The following is a 20,503-nucleotide window of genomic DNA, read 5'->3' as shown; positions in this document are numbered from 1 at the left end:
CATCGCTTCTCCGGAAACCTCCGACTCTCGGCACCTGGTCTCCAGCTTTCGGTTATTTTTTTTTTTTCTCTCTCCGTAGCCTGAATTCCTTCCCTCCCATTCTCCCACCTAAAACTATCGGCTCTTCCCGCCTTCCTTCAAACTAGCAATTTTCGGTTCTTCCCTCTTGCTCTCGGGCGAATTCCTGAAAGTCGTTTATTCTCTTAATTAGTCGCCGCTCCAGCCCCGCCCGTTCAGCTCATTCTCTTAATCGCATTACGCTGGCTGCTTTTCTTTCGGCTGTTTCCACCTCCTGCCACCCACCCAGACACCGCCTTCGGCTCTTTCCGGACCATCTCAGTTTCTCCTTCCCCGGTCCCAATCGGCTTAGGCTATTTCTGGCTCCCCTAGGTTTCTCATGCTCTCTCTAGCCCCACCCCATCACCACCTTCGGCTCTTTTCGGCTCTTCCCCGTCGCCTCCTGTCTCCTGCTCAGCTCTTTTCGGCTATTTCCGCCTCCCCTCGGCCTCACCCTTTGCCTTCGGCTCTTTTCGCCGGCCTTCAGGCAAGCGGTCTGTACCCCTCTCCCGCACGTGACGCGGCCTCCGCCTCCGCCTCTCAGTTCCCCCTCCCACCTCACCCTTCCTCCCGCCTCAGTCTCTAGGCTGGTCCGGGCCGAGCCGCCATTTTGTGTCAATTCCTGATTGCGGCGGGGGCCGGGCAGCCGGGAGACCCGTGGCGGGCAGACAAGGGAGACAGTCGGCCCGTCTCCGCGGCCCGTTCCCTCTCTCCCTTCAATCCTTTTTTTCTTTTTAACCCCTCCACCCTCCTCGCTGGCTCTCCTCTTCTCCCTTTACCCTTCGCTTGCTCCATCGCGCGCGGCCCGCGCTAATTACACCCAACCACCCACCAGTGTCCGAGTCTCCCGGGTCTCCCACCCCCGGGCCCGCGGGGGTGCGTGGGGGGGGGCTCTCGCCCCTATGAGGGCCCCGCGCCAGTGAGCGAGTGACCGCAGGGGTGGGCTGCGGAGAAAGGCGGCGAGCGGCCCTCCGAGGCCTAGGCCGCGCGGCCTACGCGGAGGTCAGCGCAGAGGTGATTCCGAAACCGAAAAAATATATACCCCATTCCCATCAGGAGCCCTCCGAGCTTAAGTGTGCCCCTCCCGCCACGCCCAAGCAGTCCTTTTTCGTGCATTAACATCCCCTCCCCCCCAAAGGAACTATGGAGGCCGCGCCCGGGACCCCCCCGCCGCCGCCATCAGAGTCGCCGCCGTCGCCATCGCCGCCGCCGCCATCAACGCCTTCGCCTCCTCCGTGTTCCCCCGACGCCCGCCCGGCCACCCCGCACCTCCTCCACCACCGCCTCCCGCTCCCTGACGACAGGTCAGGCCCCCGGCCGGGCCGGGGCTGCGTCCCCGGGGGGAGGAAGAGGAGGAGGAGGAAGGGGGGCGGCCGCCATGTTGGGCCGCGGAGGAGGAGGAGGAGGAGGAGGAAGGGCGGGGTCGGTGGGTGTCTCTCGATCGCTTGCTCGCTCGCTCTTTCTCGCTTGCTTTCTCTCCCGGCCTCATGCGTTTCCCCCCCCTCGCGGCGTTCGCCCGCTCTCCCTCGCTCTCGCTCTGTCTTTTTTGGGCGCCATGCTGAGGGGAAGGTGAGGAGGCGCCCCTCGGACCCCCCGCGCCCGCCCGCCCGCCCTGGGGAGGGGGCGCCGGGGGGGGTGCTGCGGAGGCCCACGGGGGTCCTTGGCTGCCCCTACGCCCGGAGCTGGCAGCCACGGGCCCGCCTGCTCGTCGCCTGGCTTCGGGGAAGGGGATGGGGGAGGGGCTCCGGACCCTTTTTGGGGGGATCTCGAGCAACAGCCCCGCTCTTAGGGGTTTGGGGTTGGGGGTCTCCCAGCCCCCGGCAGTATCCTTTCTCCTGGGGGAGGCACACCCTACCCAACTTGGATGATAGGTACCTTAGCTTAGGAGGCAGAAAGTGGGGGTTCATTCAGGTCCCTTCTCCATCCTTGTAATGGGGGGTCATTTGGGTGGGTGCTTTATAGCACTTTTATTTTTTGGCGGGAGGTGTTTTGTAGCTATCCCCTAGAAGGCCGAATTGGGGAGTGGGGGAGATGCATCTCCAGCCCTTTTGATGAAAACCCCTGCCTAGTTATTTAGAGAAGACCCTTACCCGTGTTTTTGCTAAAGGGCAGGGGCTCTCTCGCTTTTCGTTGGTAGGTGACGTGAGGGAGGATTCGCAGCCTTATTTTGTGGGGGTGAGGTTTGGTTTCCCTGCCTTGTAGGGAGAGGAAGTTGGTCCCGCGCTTTCTCCTGGGGTTCCCCCCTCTGTCGGGGTAAAATGGGGCACCGTCTCTTCCGGGAGAGAAAAGGAGTTTTCCTTGTGCTTTGGCAGGGCGTTAAAGGAAGCGCCCCCTTCCCTTTATTAAGTGCGAAACGCGGCGCCCCCCCCCCCCACGCCCTTCTCTGGCTGGCGGGTGATAATGGGGTCAGTCCGGCGCGTTTCAGGGCGAGGTTGGGGCCCCGTTTCCTTCCCCTGCTCGAGCAGAAGGAGTTGGGGTGCAGGGTTCGCCCACTGTTTCCTGGTGGGGCAGGCGAAGAGGCGGCTGGAGAGTAGATTTGGACACGGACGGTGGGTTTCAGCCGGCAGGAAAGCGAGTCTTGGAGTGGGGGTGGAGAGGGGAAAAGAACGCGCTGGACAGATGGCTACCCCGCCGCAGCCTTGGCTGGGGAGCCGCTGAGGACCCTCCCTTAGCCGGGGGTCTCAGCCAGGGCTTCCCCTGCCAGGGTCTACGGCCCCTTCTCCCTACTCCCACCTCCCCTTTCCCCTTTCTCCTTCACAGACCATACTTTGCCTTTTAAAAGAAATGCCACCCACATTCAGAGACACAAGTGCAGCAGTTTGGTGAGCTTTTTACAACATTTGTTTTTTTCTGTTTTGTTCTAATTAAATGTATCGTCCTGGGAATCGCAGCCCATCGCAGCCCGACTCCAGTTCAAGGAAATAGATTAGCAAAGGTCTGTTCGCAAAGCCCTCGTTGGGCTTCCGGGCCCCCTCTCCGGGGGCAGGTGCATTACTCAAAGGTGCTTACACGCTTTATTCGACCTCTAAGGAGTTCTCTTATGTCAGAAGTGTATGTCTTACAATGGGTTGGGATGGTAAGTAGCCTCTTTTATTGAGTAATTCAATGATCTCCCTCTTTTTCTCCCTTTCCTGCCTGCCTTCCTCCTCGCCTTTAGAGCAAAGTGATGCTTGAGAGAGTGAGTTGATATGTTCGAATCAGGATTCTAACCCTGTTGAGCCCTTTTAGACTTGCACATCCTTTCAATGTTTAATTTTTTAAATTTTACGTACACAGTTTTCTCCAAAAAAAAAAAAAAAAGCGTGTTACTGTAACATGACAAAAATCGATGTAAAAGGCCCGTATGTTTTCAGACTCTTGGCATCCCTCTTTCCATTTCAATTCATTGCTTTGTCTCCAGCCTTCATCTCTGAAGAGAGTGGATACTTCAAGTCCATTTGTAGGAGACAAGCTTACTGAATTTGATTTATGATACATGTATTCAAGTTAATGGTTTCCCTCCCTTCCTGCCCCCCAAAAAAGATTGGTTCAAGTAGCTCCAATTTTCTCATTTTACTCCAATGTCTCTTGTGGTGATGGACGTTAAAATTGAGCAAGTCATTTGTAAAGTACTGTCGAAGCACAAAATCTGTAAACTGTGTCAAGCCCCCATCTCTGCCCGTCTCCACTGCTCCTTTGTTCGAAAGCACATGTCTGACTGTGAAAAGTTGATGCAAACGTGTTACACGCCCAGTCATGTTGGAGGGAACACCTCCTCCAGCCCCCAGACCCCCCGGCCTACACGTAACAAGGAAAAAACAGAAACAAATGACTTGCAGAACCAAACACCGTACTTCTGATGTGTTTTACAAGCATAAGTTCCGTTAAAAGACAAAACACGTTGAAGTTGCATTTTCCCTCTTTCCCACTTTTGATCCCTGACATACTTTGAGAGAGAACCCTGGCCCTCTCCGAAAGAACCGTTTCCTTTTTTTCCTTCTTAAAAGGAAAAAAGGTCACGCACATGTAGATGAGGAAACTGCAATTCAGTAGGCCACTTGTTTTCTTCCTCTTAATATGTTCACAACTGCCATGGAGTGGTGATCCTAGGTATGTAAAATCAGTTATGAGAGGAAGAAATCTCCAAACTCCACGGTATCCTGCAAAAAATGTCTGAAGCACAAACCGAACAAACACATTATCCAGGGCACTGGGTCAGCCTGAAATGAATTGCATTTATTTGAAGTTTCCCATCCTTTATAAAATTCCTTCTCCAGGAGCTGAGAACAGAAACTGGATGACTGATGACCCAAGTTCCAAAGGCTACTAAGTTGCTTATTTAAATTGAGTTTTAAAAAGAAACGTTAAGGAAATTGAGATTTTTTAAGTGAAATTTTTAGCAATCATTCAGTGAATTTGAAGCTATTTCCCCAAGCATTTAAAAACTCACAGGCATATCAACACAAGGGTTTATTGTTTTCTGTTCTCAAAGGAATCTCATCCCGGGAAGCCCCAGTAATTAAGTCAAAAACTATTTGGTTAATCTTGGTTTTTGAAATGTCACAGTACTGCCTTTTTTTCCCCCCAAACTGATGTACCAGTATTAGTTAAAAATCAAATTAATGGATGTTGCAAAAAAAAAAGGAAAGAAAAGGGTGTCACTCAGAATCCCTGATTTAACAGCCAATCTTATTATACACTTACAACTTTGTACATTTTTATTTTCTCTGGGTGAGAGATTTAACTTAAAAGCAAATCAAAGTCTCCTAGAAAAAGTCGGTTGTGACCATGGAAATATGGATGTTCTGGTCATAAAGCCCCTTTATTTTTTTAATTCCTCTCAAATTTGCTCTTTAAAAGAAAAAAAATCATGTGATTCCCCAAAAGGAGTAATTCACAGCCTGTCCTCTCCCCCAGGTACAATTTTGTTCTGCTCTGAAGGTTTAAATTTTTGATTTCTTTATAAGCCATGGTTTTCTCTAAGTAGAGTCAGCTATTTTAGCCACTACTGTGGTTTTCCCACAGCCAGGAAGGCTGATCCCAGGGGAAAATTGTTTTGTACCTGTGGACCTGGCTGTTCAACTGCCTGGCAAATTTAAGATGAACGGTTTTGACTCTTGTGTTTCCGTATAGTTGAATGTAGAGCTTTTTCATGTTGGACTTGCTTGGTAATTTATTTAACGGTGCTTCCACCTCTGCTTCTTGCTTTTAGATCTTTTACCTTCTTCCATAATGGGAGAGAAATGGCTGTCTGAGGGTCCACTTCCTTTTGTTACGTTTTTATGGCTTATGGCTATCAGGCCTCTAGAAACATCTCTCCATAGAGGTCAGATCCAGTTACAGTAAATACCTCTGTGGTGAAAATTGCTAATGGAACTATTTCCAAGTCTCCATGGATAGCTATCAAGTCAAACCAGATTCTAGAGAACCTAATTTTGGTCCCCACAAACCGTAATTCTAGTGCCAGAGCAACTGGGTCCGATTCACGCCGGGAGGTTGAGTGACAGAGCAAATAGCAAGCAAAGTAGCTGAATTGAGCAAGGCGCTTAACCTGTACCTTGGCAGCACAGCTGAGAAAAAAGGATGACTCCTGAGATTTCTGGCAATTGGTATTTATTCAGCAGATCAGGGACTGTAGGAGCAGCCTTATTGGTGGAGGGACTCCTTTCTGAATACATGGTTTGAAGCCAGTTTCATAATTAAAACCTAATAGGATGGAAAAGCTGCCAGTTTGTCTGGGTGGCATGTCAAGTTCATGGGGATAAATTAAGGTAAAAATGAGATTGTTTAGGGGGAGCCAGACTTCATGGGTTTGACTTTCCCAGTTTCTTGGCCTAGTCTTGGCTGCGTGGACGCTTTTGATTTTAGGAGTTAATGCAGATGCGGTTTTGAAGACATTGTGTGTGGTTTCGCTGGTGATGTAATGAGGTGAGATGGGCAGTTTTTAAATAGATTTCTGGCACATCACCCGTTGGGGTGACTCTTAATAGTTGTTGACAAAAATGAAGATATGGTCTCTTGGTTGGTGCTAGATTTAGTTGTGTCCTGTTACTTTTTCTGTTGTTTTTCTTAACAGAACACAGGATTATTTGCTGAGAGCATAGTTTGCTGCTTCTGGCCAAACTGGTCTGCCTAAAGGATCTTTCTCGTGTGTATTTTTTTGCCATTTCGCATCTGTGTGAATAGGTGACTCAGTGCCCTGTTTGTCAGGCAAGTGGTGACATCTTTTTGAATGTCGGAGGTGGCAACAGGATGTGGAGGAAGACTGTGGACTTTGGAGCCAGATAAAACTGTTCAGACCTGGCTCCTCCCCGGCAGTGTGCAGTAGGCATCGAGGATAAAATGCTCACTTCTCAGGGTCCTTGTGGTCAAATGGGTGCATTTGGGGACACCCACACAATGCCAGCATTTAGTGAATCTTTCTGCTTTCCCTACTAGAGAAGAATTTGAAACAGAACTGTTACAGTCAGTGTGTAAACAGAAGTAAGAGCATCTGTTTTTGAAGGAAGCGCATTTATTTTTCACCTCTTAGGGTTCTGGTCAGCTTGTTTAATCGCAGGGGATTGGGGTTGACACTAAGTGGAAGCCATCTTAAGACATTGCTTGCTTGCTCAGTGTCTTTTTATAGATGCTCAAATGGTCATACTGTCTGGAGCTTATGCTTACTGTACCTCTTGTGTTCATCTTTCTGCAATTAGAATTCGAGTCAGTGCTGCAGTCTTGGTAGGGCTTCTGAGAACTGGGAAGCCAGGGATCTAGAATCTCACACCACTGCAAACTAGTTGGTTTCCCTACGCAAGTCCTTTACTTTCTCCAGAGAGGAATGAGCAAGGTCTCATCCAGCTCCAGGATTCTTCACTCCTTTGGGATCTGGCTGAGTCAGATAAGGTTTTGTTCATTCAGTAACTAAGCTCCTCCCCGGCTTTTCTTGGAGCAGAAAAGTTTTCTGAGTGTGCAAAGAACCTTCTATCCTGAAGACTTTAAATAAAGTCAGGCTAGGGTTGTTACTGCCTTTATCAGGCCTGGTATTCCCTTCCCGTGTGTCTGGCCTACCTTCTGCAGTTTCTGACCACAATAAAGGGTTGCTGCTGCAGCTCACTAATACCCACTTGCAAAGCAGATGCCTTAACAATTAATTTGCAGGTTAGGCTCAGTGACTAGATCACAGGCAGGCCCATCAGGTTCCCGGTCCTGCCTGTCAGTCATCCCAGAAAGGATAGAGTGAAGTCCAGAGCCAAAAGCTTTGTTTTTTCTCTTTTATTGAGACAGGGTTTTGCTGTCGCCCAGGCTGAAATGAAATGCAGTGGCACCTCATAGTATTAATAGCTCACTGCAGCCTGGAACTCTTGGCTTCAATGATCCTTCCACCTCAGCCTCCCAAAGTGCTGGGATTATAGGTATAAGCCACCATGTCTGCCTGGGTGCTGCTGTGTTCTCTCCACACGGGATTGGCCCTCTGCTGACAGTGATGGGTGATGGACAGCTGTGGTTGGGGAAGTCAGGCAAACTGGATGTGATTCTTGAGTTCATCTCCTAAGTCAGTGTCTTTGTCTTTCCAAAGGGGTGACAGTGCCATTTGTGTGCAATTGACCTGAAGGTCAAAGATTACCTGCCAGGGCCCTTCTGAGTGCTTCTCATGCGTTAGCTCATTTAACCTTTACCCTTGCCCTTTGAGGAGAAACTGAAACAGAGAGGCGAAGTCACTTGTCCCAGGTCACAAAGCAAGTGCGTGCTGCAGGCAGAGTTAGAACCCTGGGCGGCTGGTACTCAGACCCCATCTCTGTACTATACATACCATTATACTGTGGTGGATCTGGTATGGTATTTTTCAGACTGCAGGGTATAGCCACTAGTGGGATATGAAGTCCAATTATTGATTTTTTTCTCCTGCATTGGAAAAACACGGAAATGGAAGAGGAAAGGAAAAGCATAATGCATTTAAGTGTGGCTTCTGGACACTTGTTTGGGTGAAATGCAAAGAAGCAGATGTGGTTCAGTGTCAAAAAGTGTGAAAGCTGTTGCATCCAGGCTAGGGGTCGACAAACTGATTCTTGGGCCAAAGCCAGCCCACCCAGCCTGTTTTTGTAGGTAAAGTTTTTTTTTTTGTTTGTTTGTTTGTGTTGTTTTGAGACAGGAGTCTTGCTTTGTCACCCAGGCTGGAGTGCAGTGGCACGATCTCGGCTCACTGCAACCTTTGCCTCCTGATTCAAGGGATTCTCCTGCTTCAGCCTCTTGAGGCTGGGATTACAGGTGCGCCCAACCACGCTTGGCTAATTTTTGTGTTTTTAGTAGAAACGGGGTTTCACCATGTTGGGCAGGCTGGTCTTGAACTCGTGACCTCAAGTGATCCACCCTCCTTGGCCTCTCAAAGTTCTGGGATTACAGGTGTGAGCCACCGCGCCTGGCCAGTAGGTAAAGTTTACTGGCACACAGCCATACTCATTCATTTATATCATCAGTGGCTGCTTCTACGCTACAGCAGCGGAGTTGAGTAGAAAGTTGCTGCCCACCACGCGGTATGGTATGTACTGTCTGGTATGCCAGCACAGCAGCCATTGTCATTATTTTTGTGGTGGGAGGGAATGAGGAGGGAATATAGATCTTCCATTAAAGTTGGCCCTCGAGAGGGTGGGGGTGTTACTCCTTCCTCAGTCTACTGTGGCTCCATCCTCCCTACGTTCCACTCCTTCCAGTGAATGTAGAGGCCCAAGCCTAGGCTTTTAAACCCTCTTAAATGGAAGGGATTTTCATTCATTAGAAGTAACTGGAGACTTCTTGAGTCCCCATGTGGAAGTGGATCACGGCCATCACATCCGTGCTATGGCCTAACCGAGGGAGCTGGACCCAGACACTAGTGTCACTTGGCCAAAAGTCTGTTGCAGGTGGCTTGGATTGTTGCCCTCCTCATTTTCCTAACAGACACCAGGGCTTAGGTTTCCTTGGGATTCCAGGCAGGCCCTGCCACTCCACAGGGAACGAGAGCAGTCAGAGTAACTGAAGCCTGTGGGCCACACAAGGCGGGCTGCATCCGAGGCAGGGCCTGTCTCCTGTTCAGTCTGTGCATCCATCACTTTCAAGCTTATTTGGAAACCCTTGATAAACACTCATTTGAGTTTGTGTCAAAGTTTTAAGTGGTACAGGTTGCTGAAAAAGGTTTCTTGGAAATTTGTTACTGTTTCTATTGATGAAATTGACCAAAAGGGTATGAAAGCTGAGATTGATACATGATGTAGAATATGCACTGAGCATGTACCCAATCTGTACCTGGCCCTGTGCTGGGCCCTTGGAAACGTGGGGTTACTGTGAACCTCATTCTTGTCTGCCCTTAAGGAACCCACAGGTGACTAGAAATTAACAAATAGGTTGTATGTAGATAATTGTAGTTAAGAAATTATTGGCCGGGCGCGGTGGCTCAAGCCTGTAATCCCAGCACTTTGGGAGGCCGAGACGGGCGGAGCACGAGGTCAGGAGATCGAGACCGTCCTGGCTAATACGGTGAAACCCCGTCTCTACTAAAAATTACAAAAAACTAGCCAGGCGAGGTGGCGGGCGCCTGTAGTCCCAGCTACTCGGGAGGCTGAGGCAGGAGAATGGCGTAAACCTGGGAGGCGGAGCTTGCAGTGAGCTGAGATCCGGCCACTGCACTCCAGCCTGGGCGACAGAGCGAGACTCCGTCTCAAAAAAGAAAAAAAAAGAAATTATTATTATTTTTTTAGACAGAATCTTATTTTGTCACCCAGGTGGAGTGCAATGGCATGATCTCAGCTCACTGCAACCTCTGCCTCTGGGTTCAAGCGATTCTCCTGCCTTAGCCTCCTGAGTAGTTGGGAATAACAGGTGTGCGCCACCACCCCCATCTAATTTTTGTATTTTTAGTAGAGATGGGATTTTACCATGTTGGCCAGGCTGGTCTTGAACTCCTGACCTCAGGTGATCCGCCCGTCTCGGCCTCCCAAAGTGCTAGGATTATAGGCGTGAGCCACTGCACCAAGCCAAGAAATTCTTTAGGTGATGTATGAACAAATCTCAAGAGTCTTAGGCCCAGATCTCTTATTTATTTGTTTATTTTTATTTTTATGTATTTTTTAAGACAAAATCTTGCTCTGATGCCCAGGCTGGAGTGCAGTGGCACAGTCTTGGCTCACTGCAGCTTCCGTCTCCTGGGTTCAAGTGATTCTCGTACCTCAGCCTCCTGAGTAGCTGGGACCACAGGCGTATGCCATCACACCGGGCTAATTTTTGTATTTTTAGTGGAGATGGTGTTTTTACCATGTTGGCCAGGATGGTCTTGAACTCCTCATCTCAAGTGATCTGCTTGCCTTATCCTCCTGAAATGCTGAGATTATAGGCATGAGCCACTGTGCCTGGCATGAAACCCCATCTCTACAAAAATTATCTGGGCATGGTGGTACATGCTTGTAGTCCCATCTACTTGGGAGGCTGAGGTGGGAGGATTGCTTGAGCTCAGGAGGTCAAGGCTGCATTGAGCCATGAGCACGCCACTGCACTCCAGCCTGAGTGACAGAGCAAGACCCTGTATAAGAGTAAATAAATAAATAATTATAAACAAGGAGAACTCTTAGTTCATAAGTTAAATTGTTAGACTTTCTCCTCTGGAGTAATAGAAATCAGTCCTCTGATGAAAACCATGATCTTTGCAGCTTTAAACCATCTGAAGCTTCGTTGGCATGAGAGGTGATTAGAAAACTCTTCATTGCTGAGAAGCAAATTCCAGAGGTTCGTCCGTCAGGAGTAACTTGGTTCTGAGGGATAGATACCTTTGCTCAAGAATGCCAATTTTCAGAGCTTGTGGGAGTGGAAGAATAGATACTAAGGCAAAGAAAATGGCATCTTTGGCCAGGCGCGGTGGCTCAAGCCTGTAATCCCAACACTTTGGGAGGCCGAGACGGGCGGATCACGAGGTCAGGAGATCGAGACCATCCTGGCTAACACGGTGAAACCCCGTCTCTACTAAAAAAATACAAAAACCTAGCCGGGCGAGGTGGTGGGCGCCTGTAGTCCCAGCTACTCGGGAGGCTGAGGCAGGAGAATGGCATAAACTCGGGAGGCGGAGCTTGCAGTGAGCTGAGATCCGGCCACTGCACTCCAGCCTGGGTGACAGAGCGAGACTCCGTCTCAAAAAAAAAAAAAAAAGAAAAAGAGAATGGCATCTTTCTCTCCACAAGCTTCCTCTAGCAGGCTGAGTGTCTTCATGGTCAGCCTGTTTGGAGCTTTGCAGAAATGTTCTAAGAGGTTTGCGTGCTTGGACAAACCCCAGAGTGGATGCTGCACACTCGGGGGTGAAGGCATCCCTTTCATGTTAGGGGACTTTGGAATTTCACTCCCTGGGATTTATATTGTTTTCTCTTTGTGTTGGGATGAGTCCTTTTTTTTTTTTTTTTTTTTTTTTTTTTGCCAGAATTCCTTCAGTCTTTCCATGAGCCCTTATTCTCTATCTAGATGTCTTTGGTTAGGTTTTTGAAATGCTACCATTTCCTTCGTTTGATATTGGAAGGACTGTGTCGGCCTTGTGTCTTTGCGTTTGGGTAGGTTTTACTCCTAAGTGTTTATTCTGGGGGAGGTTGCTGCTAAGTGCTTGCGTTACATAGCCTCATGGGATTCTCGCATGACACCATCCTGGGGACTCCATGGTTGCCTGTGCTGCACAGTTAAGGAGACTGGGGTGCAGAGTGTTTAAGGAATTTGCCCAAAGTCTTGGTGCCTCATTCTGGCATTTCTTGGAATACTGATTCATGAAGTCTGTTTTATGTATGTATATCTTATTTTTCCCCACTCGATTATACATTTCAGGGTGGGCGTTGTTTTGTCAGTTGACCTGTTTAGCAAAGTACTCTTTTTGACATAATTTGTAGTTGTCAGATAATTTGTAGAAGTTAAAAGCTGGTCTTTGCATTCGAAAGTACTGGACTTAATTTCTAGTTCTGCTTTTTCCTGCTGTGACCCCATGGGCAAATTCCTTCCTGTCTCTGAGCCTCAGTTTAGGCCTTGGTGAGGAGTGTGGAGGCCCCCAAGCCCAGATTCCAGCTCTCTGCTGGGAAATTATTAAATAACTGCTTGGGGACCTTGCAGCCTCTCCTCACGTTGCTGAGTTGTCCCACTTGGAAATTCTTTTTTGTTTTCTTTTCCTTTTTTTTTTTTTTTTTTTTGAGATGAAGTCTCACTCTGTCACCCAGGCTGGAGTGTAATGGTGCAGTCTCAGCTCACTGCAACCTCCACCTCCCCGGTTCAAGCGATTCTTCTGCCTCAGTCTCCCAAATAGCTGGGACTACAGGTGTGTGCCACCATGCCTGGCTAATTTTTTTTTTTTTTGGAGACGGAGTCACGCTCTGTTGCCTGGGCTGGAGTGCAATGGTGCGATCTCGGCTTATTGCAACCTCTGCCTCCCCAGGTTCAAGTGATTCTTCTGCTTCAGCTTCCCTAGTGGCTGGAACTACAGGCACGTGTCACCATGCCCAGCTAATTTTTGTATTTTTAGTAAAGATAGGGTTTCACCATGTTGGTCAGGCTGGTCTTGAACTCCTGACCTCAAGTGATCCGCCCGCCTTGGCTTCCCAAAGTGCTGGGATTACAGGCATGAGCCACCGAGCCTGGCTGGAACTTCTTTTTTTTTTTTTTTGAACTTCTTTTTTCTTAACCTTTTATTATGGAATTTTTTTTTTTTTTTTTTTTTTTTTTTTTTTTTTTTTTTGAGGCGGAGTCTCGCTCTGTCGCCCAGACTGGAGTGCAGTGGCCGGATCTCAGCTCACTGCAAGCTCCGCCTCCCGGGTTTACAACATTCTCCTGCCTCAGCCTCCCGAGTAGCTGGGACTACAGGAGCCCGCCACCTTGCCCGGCTAGTTTTTGTATTTTTATTAGAGACGGGGTTTCACCGTGTTAGCCAGGATGGTCTCAATCTCCTGACCTTGTGATCCGCCAGTTTCGGCCTCCCAAAGTGCTGGGATTACAGGCTTGAGCCACCGCGCCCGGCCTTTTTTTTTTTTTTTTTAAACATTTACTGGAGTTTGAACAACTGGAGTCACAAGGTGATTTTACAAGGGCTATTTTTTTTTTTTTTTTGAGACGGAGTCTCGCTCTGTCGCCCAGGGTGGAGTGCAGTGGCAGGATCTCGGCTCACTGCGAGCTCCGCCTCCCGGGTTCACGCCATTCTCTTGCCTCAGCCTCCCGAGTAGCTGGGACTACAGGCGCCCGCCACCTCGCCCGGCTAGTTTTTTGTATTTTTTTTTTTTTTTTTTTTTAGTAGAGACGGGGTTTCACCATGTTAGCCAGGATAGGAAAAAAAATTTTTTAATAATTATTCATAGAAGCTGGGTGCAATGGCTTATGCCTGTAATCCCAGAAGTTTGGGAGGCCAAGGCAGGAGAAGGCCAAGGCAGGCTTTAGTCCAAGAGTTCAAGACCAGCCTGGGCAGCATAGAGAGACCCTGTCTTTAAATTATTTGTAGTGATGGAGTCTCACTGTGTTGCTCAGGCTGGTCTCTAACTCCTGGGCTCAAGCAGTCTGACAGGGTCTCACTCTGTTGCCCAGGCTGGAATGCAGTGGTACAGTCTTAGCTCACTGCAGCCTCGACCTCCTGGCTCAATCGATCCTCTTGCCTTAGCCTCCTGAGTAGCCAGGACTATAAGTGCATGCTGCCAGGCTAATTTTTGTATTTTTTTGTAGAGATGGGGTTTCTTCATGTTGCCCAGGCTGGTCTCCAATTCCTGGGTTCAAGTGATCTGCCTGCGTTGGCCTCCCAAAATGCTGGGATTACAGGCATGAGCCACTGTGCTTGGCCTATACCTGTAGATTCTTCAGTATGAATCTCTAACTTTGTGATCATTTAAAAACATAACTACAGGCCGGGCATGTTGGCTCACACTTGTAATCCCAGCACTTTGGGAGGCTGAGACAGGCGGATCACCTGAGGTCAGGAGTTCGAGACCAGCCTGGCCAACATGGCAAAACCTGGCTTCTACTAAAAATACACAAATTAGCTGGGCGCGGTGGCAGGTCCTGTAATCCCAGCTACTCGGGAGGCTGAGGAACAAGAATCACTGGAAGCCAGGAGGCGGAGGTTGCAGTGAGCCGAAATCATGCCAGTGCACTCCAGCCTGAGTGACAGAATAAGACTGTCTCAAAAGAAAATAAAATTAAACAAAACAAAAAACCTTACTGCAAAACTCATTCCTAACAAAATTAACAATATCTCAAATACCCGAGCTGGGTTCACTTGGCTCCAATTTCTCCTACGGTCACATCCACCAGTAGGTGTCTTCGTATCTGGATGCCAGCAGTGGATAGGTAGACTGTCTTATGTTGAAGTGAGAGTGTGGGGTGCAGGGTACAGATGACTTCTCTTCGCCAGTTTTGTGCCTCACTTGGGTGGTTGCTGTGGCGTGGGCACATTACATGGAAATGGAATGATGTCACAGAGCACGCTATGATGACACCCGAGAATGCTGAGGAAAAGGAGACACAGAGCACATTTGTTCTTGGTTTCTGGTTGATGAACCTAGGTAGTAAGGACACTGAAAAGCATGTGCAAGACCCAGAGGTTTATTTCAAGAATTTCCTGGCTCTGAAAATCCCTCAGTGAGGTTTCCCCTGTGGCTGCTTCATTACATCCTAACTCAAGGGAAGGTCTCTGGGGCCTTTCTTAGGCATGAGCCCTGAGCTGAATTTCTATGGAAAGGCCCTGCGCCTTCACTCCTAGTAAACGACTGTGCTGCAGAATTGGACTTGGGGATCCTGGACTTCTGCCTTTAGGCTGGTTGTTAAACATTTGAAGAGGCGGCACCTCCTTGTAATTTTTGTAATTTTGTCCTTAGTTAATGGGTCATTCAGAGCCTACCCAGGCAATTTGTTGAGAGTCTGGGCAGTTAATGATCATAACCCTGACCTTCACATTAACCTAGCCGCCTCTTATCAAGGGCTCTCATGATCTTAAGGTAAACAGCTGCTGTTCCATGAGTTTCCATCTTTTGTGTTGTACTTTGCCTTTTTTTTTTTCACTCTTGTAAACCAGGTTGATCCACAAACCCTGGGCCCCTTTCAGCTTTCGTCCAACCCTCTTGTCTAGAGAGCTGCCATGTTGCCAAGCTTCATTTCTGTAAGAAGCCTTTGTTCCTTCCCGGGGCTCAGCTCTCCCTACGTCTTTTTGTCTTGATTAGCCACTTGGTGGCTTCTGGTACTGCCTAGATTAGAGCTGAGGAAGGGGAGATGTCGCTTTTGTCGGTTTTGTCAGCAGGATGAGTTGGGAGAACAGTGTATGTGTGGTTGTGACCAAGTAAAAAGAACTTGTTGACCAGCAGTCAGCAGTGTCCGTCAGGGAGAGCTGGCTGTAGCTTTCTTTTTTTCTTTTTTTTTTTTGAGATGGAGTTTCATTCTTGTCCCCCAGGCTGGAGTGCAGTGGCGTGATCTTGGCTCACTGCAACCTTCGCCTCCCCAGGTGCAAGCGATTCTACTGCCTCAGCCTCCTGAGTAGCTGGGATTACAGGTGTCTGCTACAATGCCCAGCTAATTTTGTATTTTGAGTAGAGATGGGGTTTCTCCATGTTGGTCACGCTGGTCTCGAACTCCCGACCTCAGGTGATCCGTCCACCGCGGCCTCCCAAAGTGCTGGGATTACAGGCGTGAACCACCGTGCCTGGCCCTGGTTGTAGCTTTCTTTTTTTTTTTTTTTTTTTTTTTTTGAGACGGAGTTTCGCTCTGCCACCCAGGCTGGAGTGCAGTGGCCGGATCTCAGCTCACTGCAAGCTCCGCCTCCCGAGTTCACGCCATTCTTCTGCCTCAGCCTCCCGAGTAGCTGGGACTATAGGTGCCCGCCACGTCGCCCGGCTAGTTTTTTGTATTTTTAGTAGAGACAGGGTTTCACCATGTTAGCCAGGATGGTCTCGATCTCCTGACCTCGTGATCCGCCCGTCTCGGCCTCCCAAAGTGCTGGGATTACAGGCTTGAGCCACCGCGCCCGGCCCGTTGTAGCTTTCTTATAGAAAACATACTTCGAAGTCAGCATTCCAGCCAGTTAGGGCTTTCCATGGAGAGGCGTCCTCATGCTAGCTGGTTCTTACAACCAACAGCTGTTCCTTCCTTTGTGCCTGTCCCTCATGTCAATTGCTTTATGCCTATTATCTCATTTAACCTTCACAACCCTTGAGATAGGTGCTGCTGTTATCCCATTCAGTAGATCAGGAAAGTAAGGCTCAGGTTATGGACTACGAGCATACTCTAGAGAAGAAGTGGAGCTGGTTGAGTTACTTGGTCTGCAGAAAGGAGCATGAGGCCCAGATGTGTAGGCTGCTGGATAAGGCAGTATGAAACATCTCCTTTGAAATATCATGTCTACTTTGGACATGAAATATCTTTTGTTTTGTTTTTGAAACCGAGTCTCTAGCTTTGTCACCTAGGCTGGAGTGCAGTGGCGCGATCTTGGCTCACTGCAACCTCTGCCTCCCAGATTCAAGCAATTCTCCTGCCTCAGCCTCCTGAGTAGCTGGGACTATAGGCATCCGCCACCTCGCTGGTCTAATTTTTGCATTCTTAGTAGAGCTGGAGTTTCGCAATGTTGACAAGGCTAGTCTCGAACTCCTGACCTCGGGTGATCCACCTGCCTTGGCCTCCCAAAGTGCTGGGATTACAGTTTTGGTTTTTGTTTTTTTTTTTTGAGACACAGTTTCACTCTGTCTCCCAAGCTGGAGTACAATGGCACGATCTTGGCTTACTGCAGTCTCTGCCTCCCATGTTCAAGTTCTTGTGCCTCTGGCCAGGCGCGGTGGCTCAAGCCTGTAATCCCAGCACTTTGGGAGGCCGAGACGGGCGGAACACGAGGTCAGGAGATCGAGACCATCCTGGCTAACACGGTGAACCCCGTCTCTACTAAAAAATACCAAAAAAAAAAAAAAAAAAAAACCTAGCCGGGCGAGGTGGCGGGCGCCTGTAGTTCCAGCTACTCGGGAGGCTGAGGCAGGAGAATGGTGTAAGCCCGGGAGGCGGAGCTTGCAGTGAGCTGAGATCCGGCCACTGCGCTCCGGCCTGGGAGACAGAGCGAGACTCCGTCTCAAAAAAAAAAAAAAAAAAGAGTGCTAGGATCAAGTTCTTGTGCCTCAGCCTCCCGAGTAGATGGGATTACAGGCGCCCACCATCACACCCAGCTAATTTTTGTATTACTGGTAGAGACAGGGTTTTGCTGTGTTGGCCAGGCTGGTCTCGAACTCCTGACCTCAAGTGATACGCCTGCTTTGGCCTCCCGAAGTGCTAGGATTACAGGCATGAGCCACCACACCCGGTCTGGACATGAAATATCTTTACCAAGCACTGTTTTTGCCAAGTCCATGGTGTGTGCTGAACCCAGCATGCTTGTGGGCCCTGTGGAGTCGGCCTGTTCCTTAGAGTGGGCATCCAGATCTGTTCTTTGGCCCAGGGAGAGGAGCAGCCAGCTCTGAAAATGGAAACTGAAATGCCCGGGAGCTTTGTCCAGGAGGTACGAGGCAGGACTGGCTCAAGGCAAGGCGTTGGCCTCTTCCCATTTCCTCGTGGGGGCCAGTTCCAAGTCGGTCTCCCAGGGTGGTTGCTTTCCTGTCCCTGAGGGCTCTAGCAGCAGACTGAGTGCAGCCATGTCAGGCGTTGCCAATACAGGCTCTGGGAATAGAGTGCTCCCTGCACAGGCCGCCGCGGCAGGCTTTTCTTCTGCTTGCTTGTCTCAAGAGAGTTTGGCAGGTCTAGATTGAAATGATTAGCACGGTGGGACTTCCCCCACTTTTCTTGGGGGATTATGTCGAGGTCTATTAAGCATGTTCCTTCGGTATTTAATCCCACTCTGACACGGATTTTGCCGGCAGTCTGTTAAGTGGCATCGCTGAAACCTGGTTGCTTTTTTGTGGAGACCGCCTTTGTGCTGTTGCGCCAGTGGCACACAGGATTCCCAGTTGGCTTGACTTCCTTTCTTTTTGCTTTCTGTTGAACAGAGTCTGAAAAATATAGTCAAGACCTCGTATTCACGCAGGACATTTAGCTGGGAGGGCATCTCGGGTGTTGGGAGGGGGGACCCCCTGAGGTGACTGTGGGCGGAGGTTAGCACAGGGCTCAGAGGGGCTTTAAGGGCATGACATGGCAGGATGGCCCTGAGAATGCAGCGATCTGTTTATTGTCGCCGTCTCAGTGCCCCTTCATCAACCAGCAGCAATTTAACAACAAAAAGTCCTGTGTATTTGTCTGCCTCTCTCAACTCTAGGGAAACAAAGTTTCAAGTAGCCACTGCCTGTTTTGTGAAAAGTTGTATGGTTGATTCTCTTTTGAGCCCAGATGTGCCTGGAGCTGTTGATATCAATAGTGTGCAGAATCCCTCTGGCTCAGGTCTTTGCAGGGTGGATTTGAATGCTGTGCTTCTCTACCTTGGTGATTCCTTTCTAGAATCATTCTGGACGATGGTTAAGGCTCTTGGAGTTCCTTGGATGGTCTTTTGTCCTCTACCCACAGGTGTTAGATGTAGAGTAGCCCGTACCTTCGTCCGAGCCAGTGGGTAGCATCGAGACAGGGAAGGAGGCCTCAGCTGACCATGGACAAGACTGTTGCCTGCCGTGCGGCAGTGTTGGACATAAGGGAGGGCGTGCTGAGGCTGCCACCCACTCCGGCTCAGCTGACCCAGCCCTGATGATGATCATGCACTTGCCTTGTGGACCAAGTGTGTTGTCGTTTGTATCTTTTTTCCTACAAGGACAGTGCAGAAAAGGAGGTAGTCAAGCAACCTGGCACAGATTTGGTGTTTAAAATATTAGTGACCTGGATGGTGATCATGTGCCTCTCAACTTTATGCCTTCTAGACTTGTGTCGAGAGTAATGTTGTTCTTAGCTTTTCTTTGTGAAACCCCAGCATGTACACCTCCAGTCTGTCCCAGGCCTTCTCCCGCTCAGTCTGTCTGTCTCTCCCTGAGTTTCTCTTGAGGTGTGGCCCTGGCCCGCCCCCAGTATTCCCATCAGGGTGCCACTTCACAGTGTCTGCACAGCTCCCGGCGGCAGGAAGTTTGCCATGTCACTGAGTAACAGCTTCTCCCTTGGGACAAAACCAGTTTTCCCAGTCATGTGGCCCTTTCAGTGTGGGTGAGGCGTCCAGTGAGGTCTTTGCTCCACGCCTGGTTTCTGTGGGCCGCACCCCAGCGGGAAGGCGCTTCCCTTGTCAGGACTGCAGCCTGAGCCCCCGCCCCACCCCGCCCCATCCCAAGTTTGCTAGTCAGGGAAGCAACACAAGGAGCACGTGGGTCACGTCACCTGTGTTGTTGCCTTTGAAGCAGCAGAGAGAGTTTTGTGTCCTGCATTCTGTTTCGAGAACTGCCCTTGACCTCTGCCCAGGAGTATCTGTGGGGTTGGGCCACTTGGGTTTGAAATAGAACCCATCCCGGCCGGGCGTGGTGGCTCAAGCCTGTAATCCCAGCACTTTGGGAGGCCGAGACGGGCGAATCACGAGGTCAGGAGATCGAGACCATCCTAGCTAACACGGTGAAACCCCGTCAATACTAAAAAATACAAAAAAAAAAAAAACTAGCCGGGCGAGGTGGCGGGCGCCTGTAGTCCCAGCTACTCTGGAGGCTGAGGCAGGAGAATGGCGTAAACCCGGGAGGCGGAGCTTGCACTGAGCTGAGATCCGGCCACTGCACTCCAGTCCGGGCGACAGAGCGAGACTCCGTCTCAAAAAAAAAAAAAAAAGAAATAGAACCCATCCCCTTTGAACTGGGAATGAGAGTTCATAGAAAAAGCCCCTCTTGAGGAGCTCCTTGATGTTTGGGTAACAGTCCTGAGGCACACAAAGGGAAGGACACAAGTGAAAGGACTGTGGAGGGTCCTGGGAGGAGTCTGCCGCATGCGCTGGAACCTTCAGGCAAGCACACCTAATGCACTGGCTCCCGCCTGGGCAGCTGCAGGCCTTTCCGCAGAGGTAGCTCCATTTGTGGCTAACCTTTTGGGGCCTGGGCTCGTGACGTTTCCTCCTTACATCCCTTCTCTTTGTGTCCTAGTTAATTGAGACGGAAGGAGTTGGAGGCTCTCACACAAGCCTTTTTGTGGTCATTCATGGGGAACTTTGGGAGCTTTTTAAAATTATTCAAAAAAATTGTTTTTTTCCTTTACCAACTCCTGTACTTGTGAACACTGTGTCTGTGGGTTTGGCTCAAAAACTGGATTCGTTTTCCAGCTGCCCCCTCCTGAACCCAATTTCTTCCCTCTCCTACCCCACCCTGTAGATATTTACATATACAGAATGTCCGCTGGGCAGTGTCATGTTTGGAGAGCACTTTTAAAGTCCTGGGGATTGGGATGACATGGGGGAATGGGAAGAGTATAGGATGGGGAGCCAGAAGGGGTTCCCAGTACCTGCAGGTGAGTCAGAGGAGGGAGAGAAAGCAGGGCCGGTATCAGGTGAGGTCCTCAGGAGGGCCTGGGATCCGTGCCCCTCCTCCAGCTGCTCAGTGTTTGCTTG

The 20,503-nt window shown here is 49.6% G+C and overlaps 1 protein-coding gene across 7 annotated transcripts in view; it reads left to right on the top strand.

Moving 5' to 3' along the window:
• ZC3H4 (zinc finger CCCH-type containing 4) overlaps positions 1-20,503 on the top strand; it is a 68,912-nt gene continuing 48,409 nt past the window's right edge. Inside the window, exons 1-2 of one of the 7 annotated variants that reach the window (XM_030913539.1) lie at positions 1-51; positions 1,196-1,361. In XM_030913539.1, the coding sequence (XP_030769399.1) occupies positions 1,201-1,361 (161 nt within the window). In that variant the 5' untranslated portion in view covers positions 1-51; positions 1,196-1,200. Of the gene's footprint in view, positions 52-654; positions 1,362-1,526; positions 1,627-2,442; positions 2,607-2,817; positions 2,880-20,503 lie in introns of those variants that run through there. The other 6 variants (XM_030913537.1, XM_030913536.1, XM_030913541.1 and 3 more) reach the window with 6 other exon arrangements.

The sequence above is a fragment of the Rhinopithecus roxellana genome, chromosome 12, assembly GCF_007565055.1.
Source record: "Rhinopithecus roxellana isolate Shanxi Qingling chromosome 12, ASM756505v1, whole genome shotgun sequence".
NCBI lineage: Eukaryota > Metazoa > Chordata > Mammalia > Primates > Cercopithecidae > Rhinopithecus > Rhinopithecus roxellana.
The sequence above is the reverse complement of the archived record's forward strand: the minus strand, read 5'-3'. Positions and strand labels throughout refer to the sequence as shown.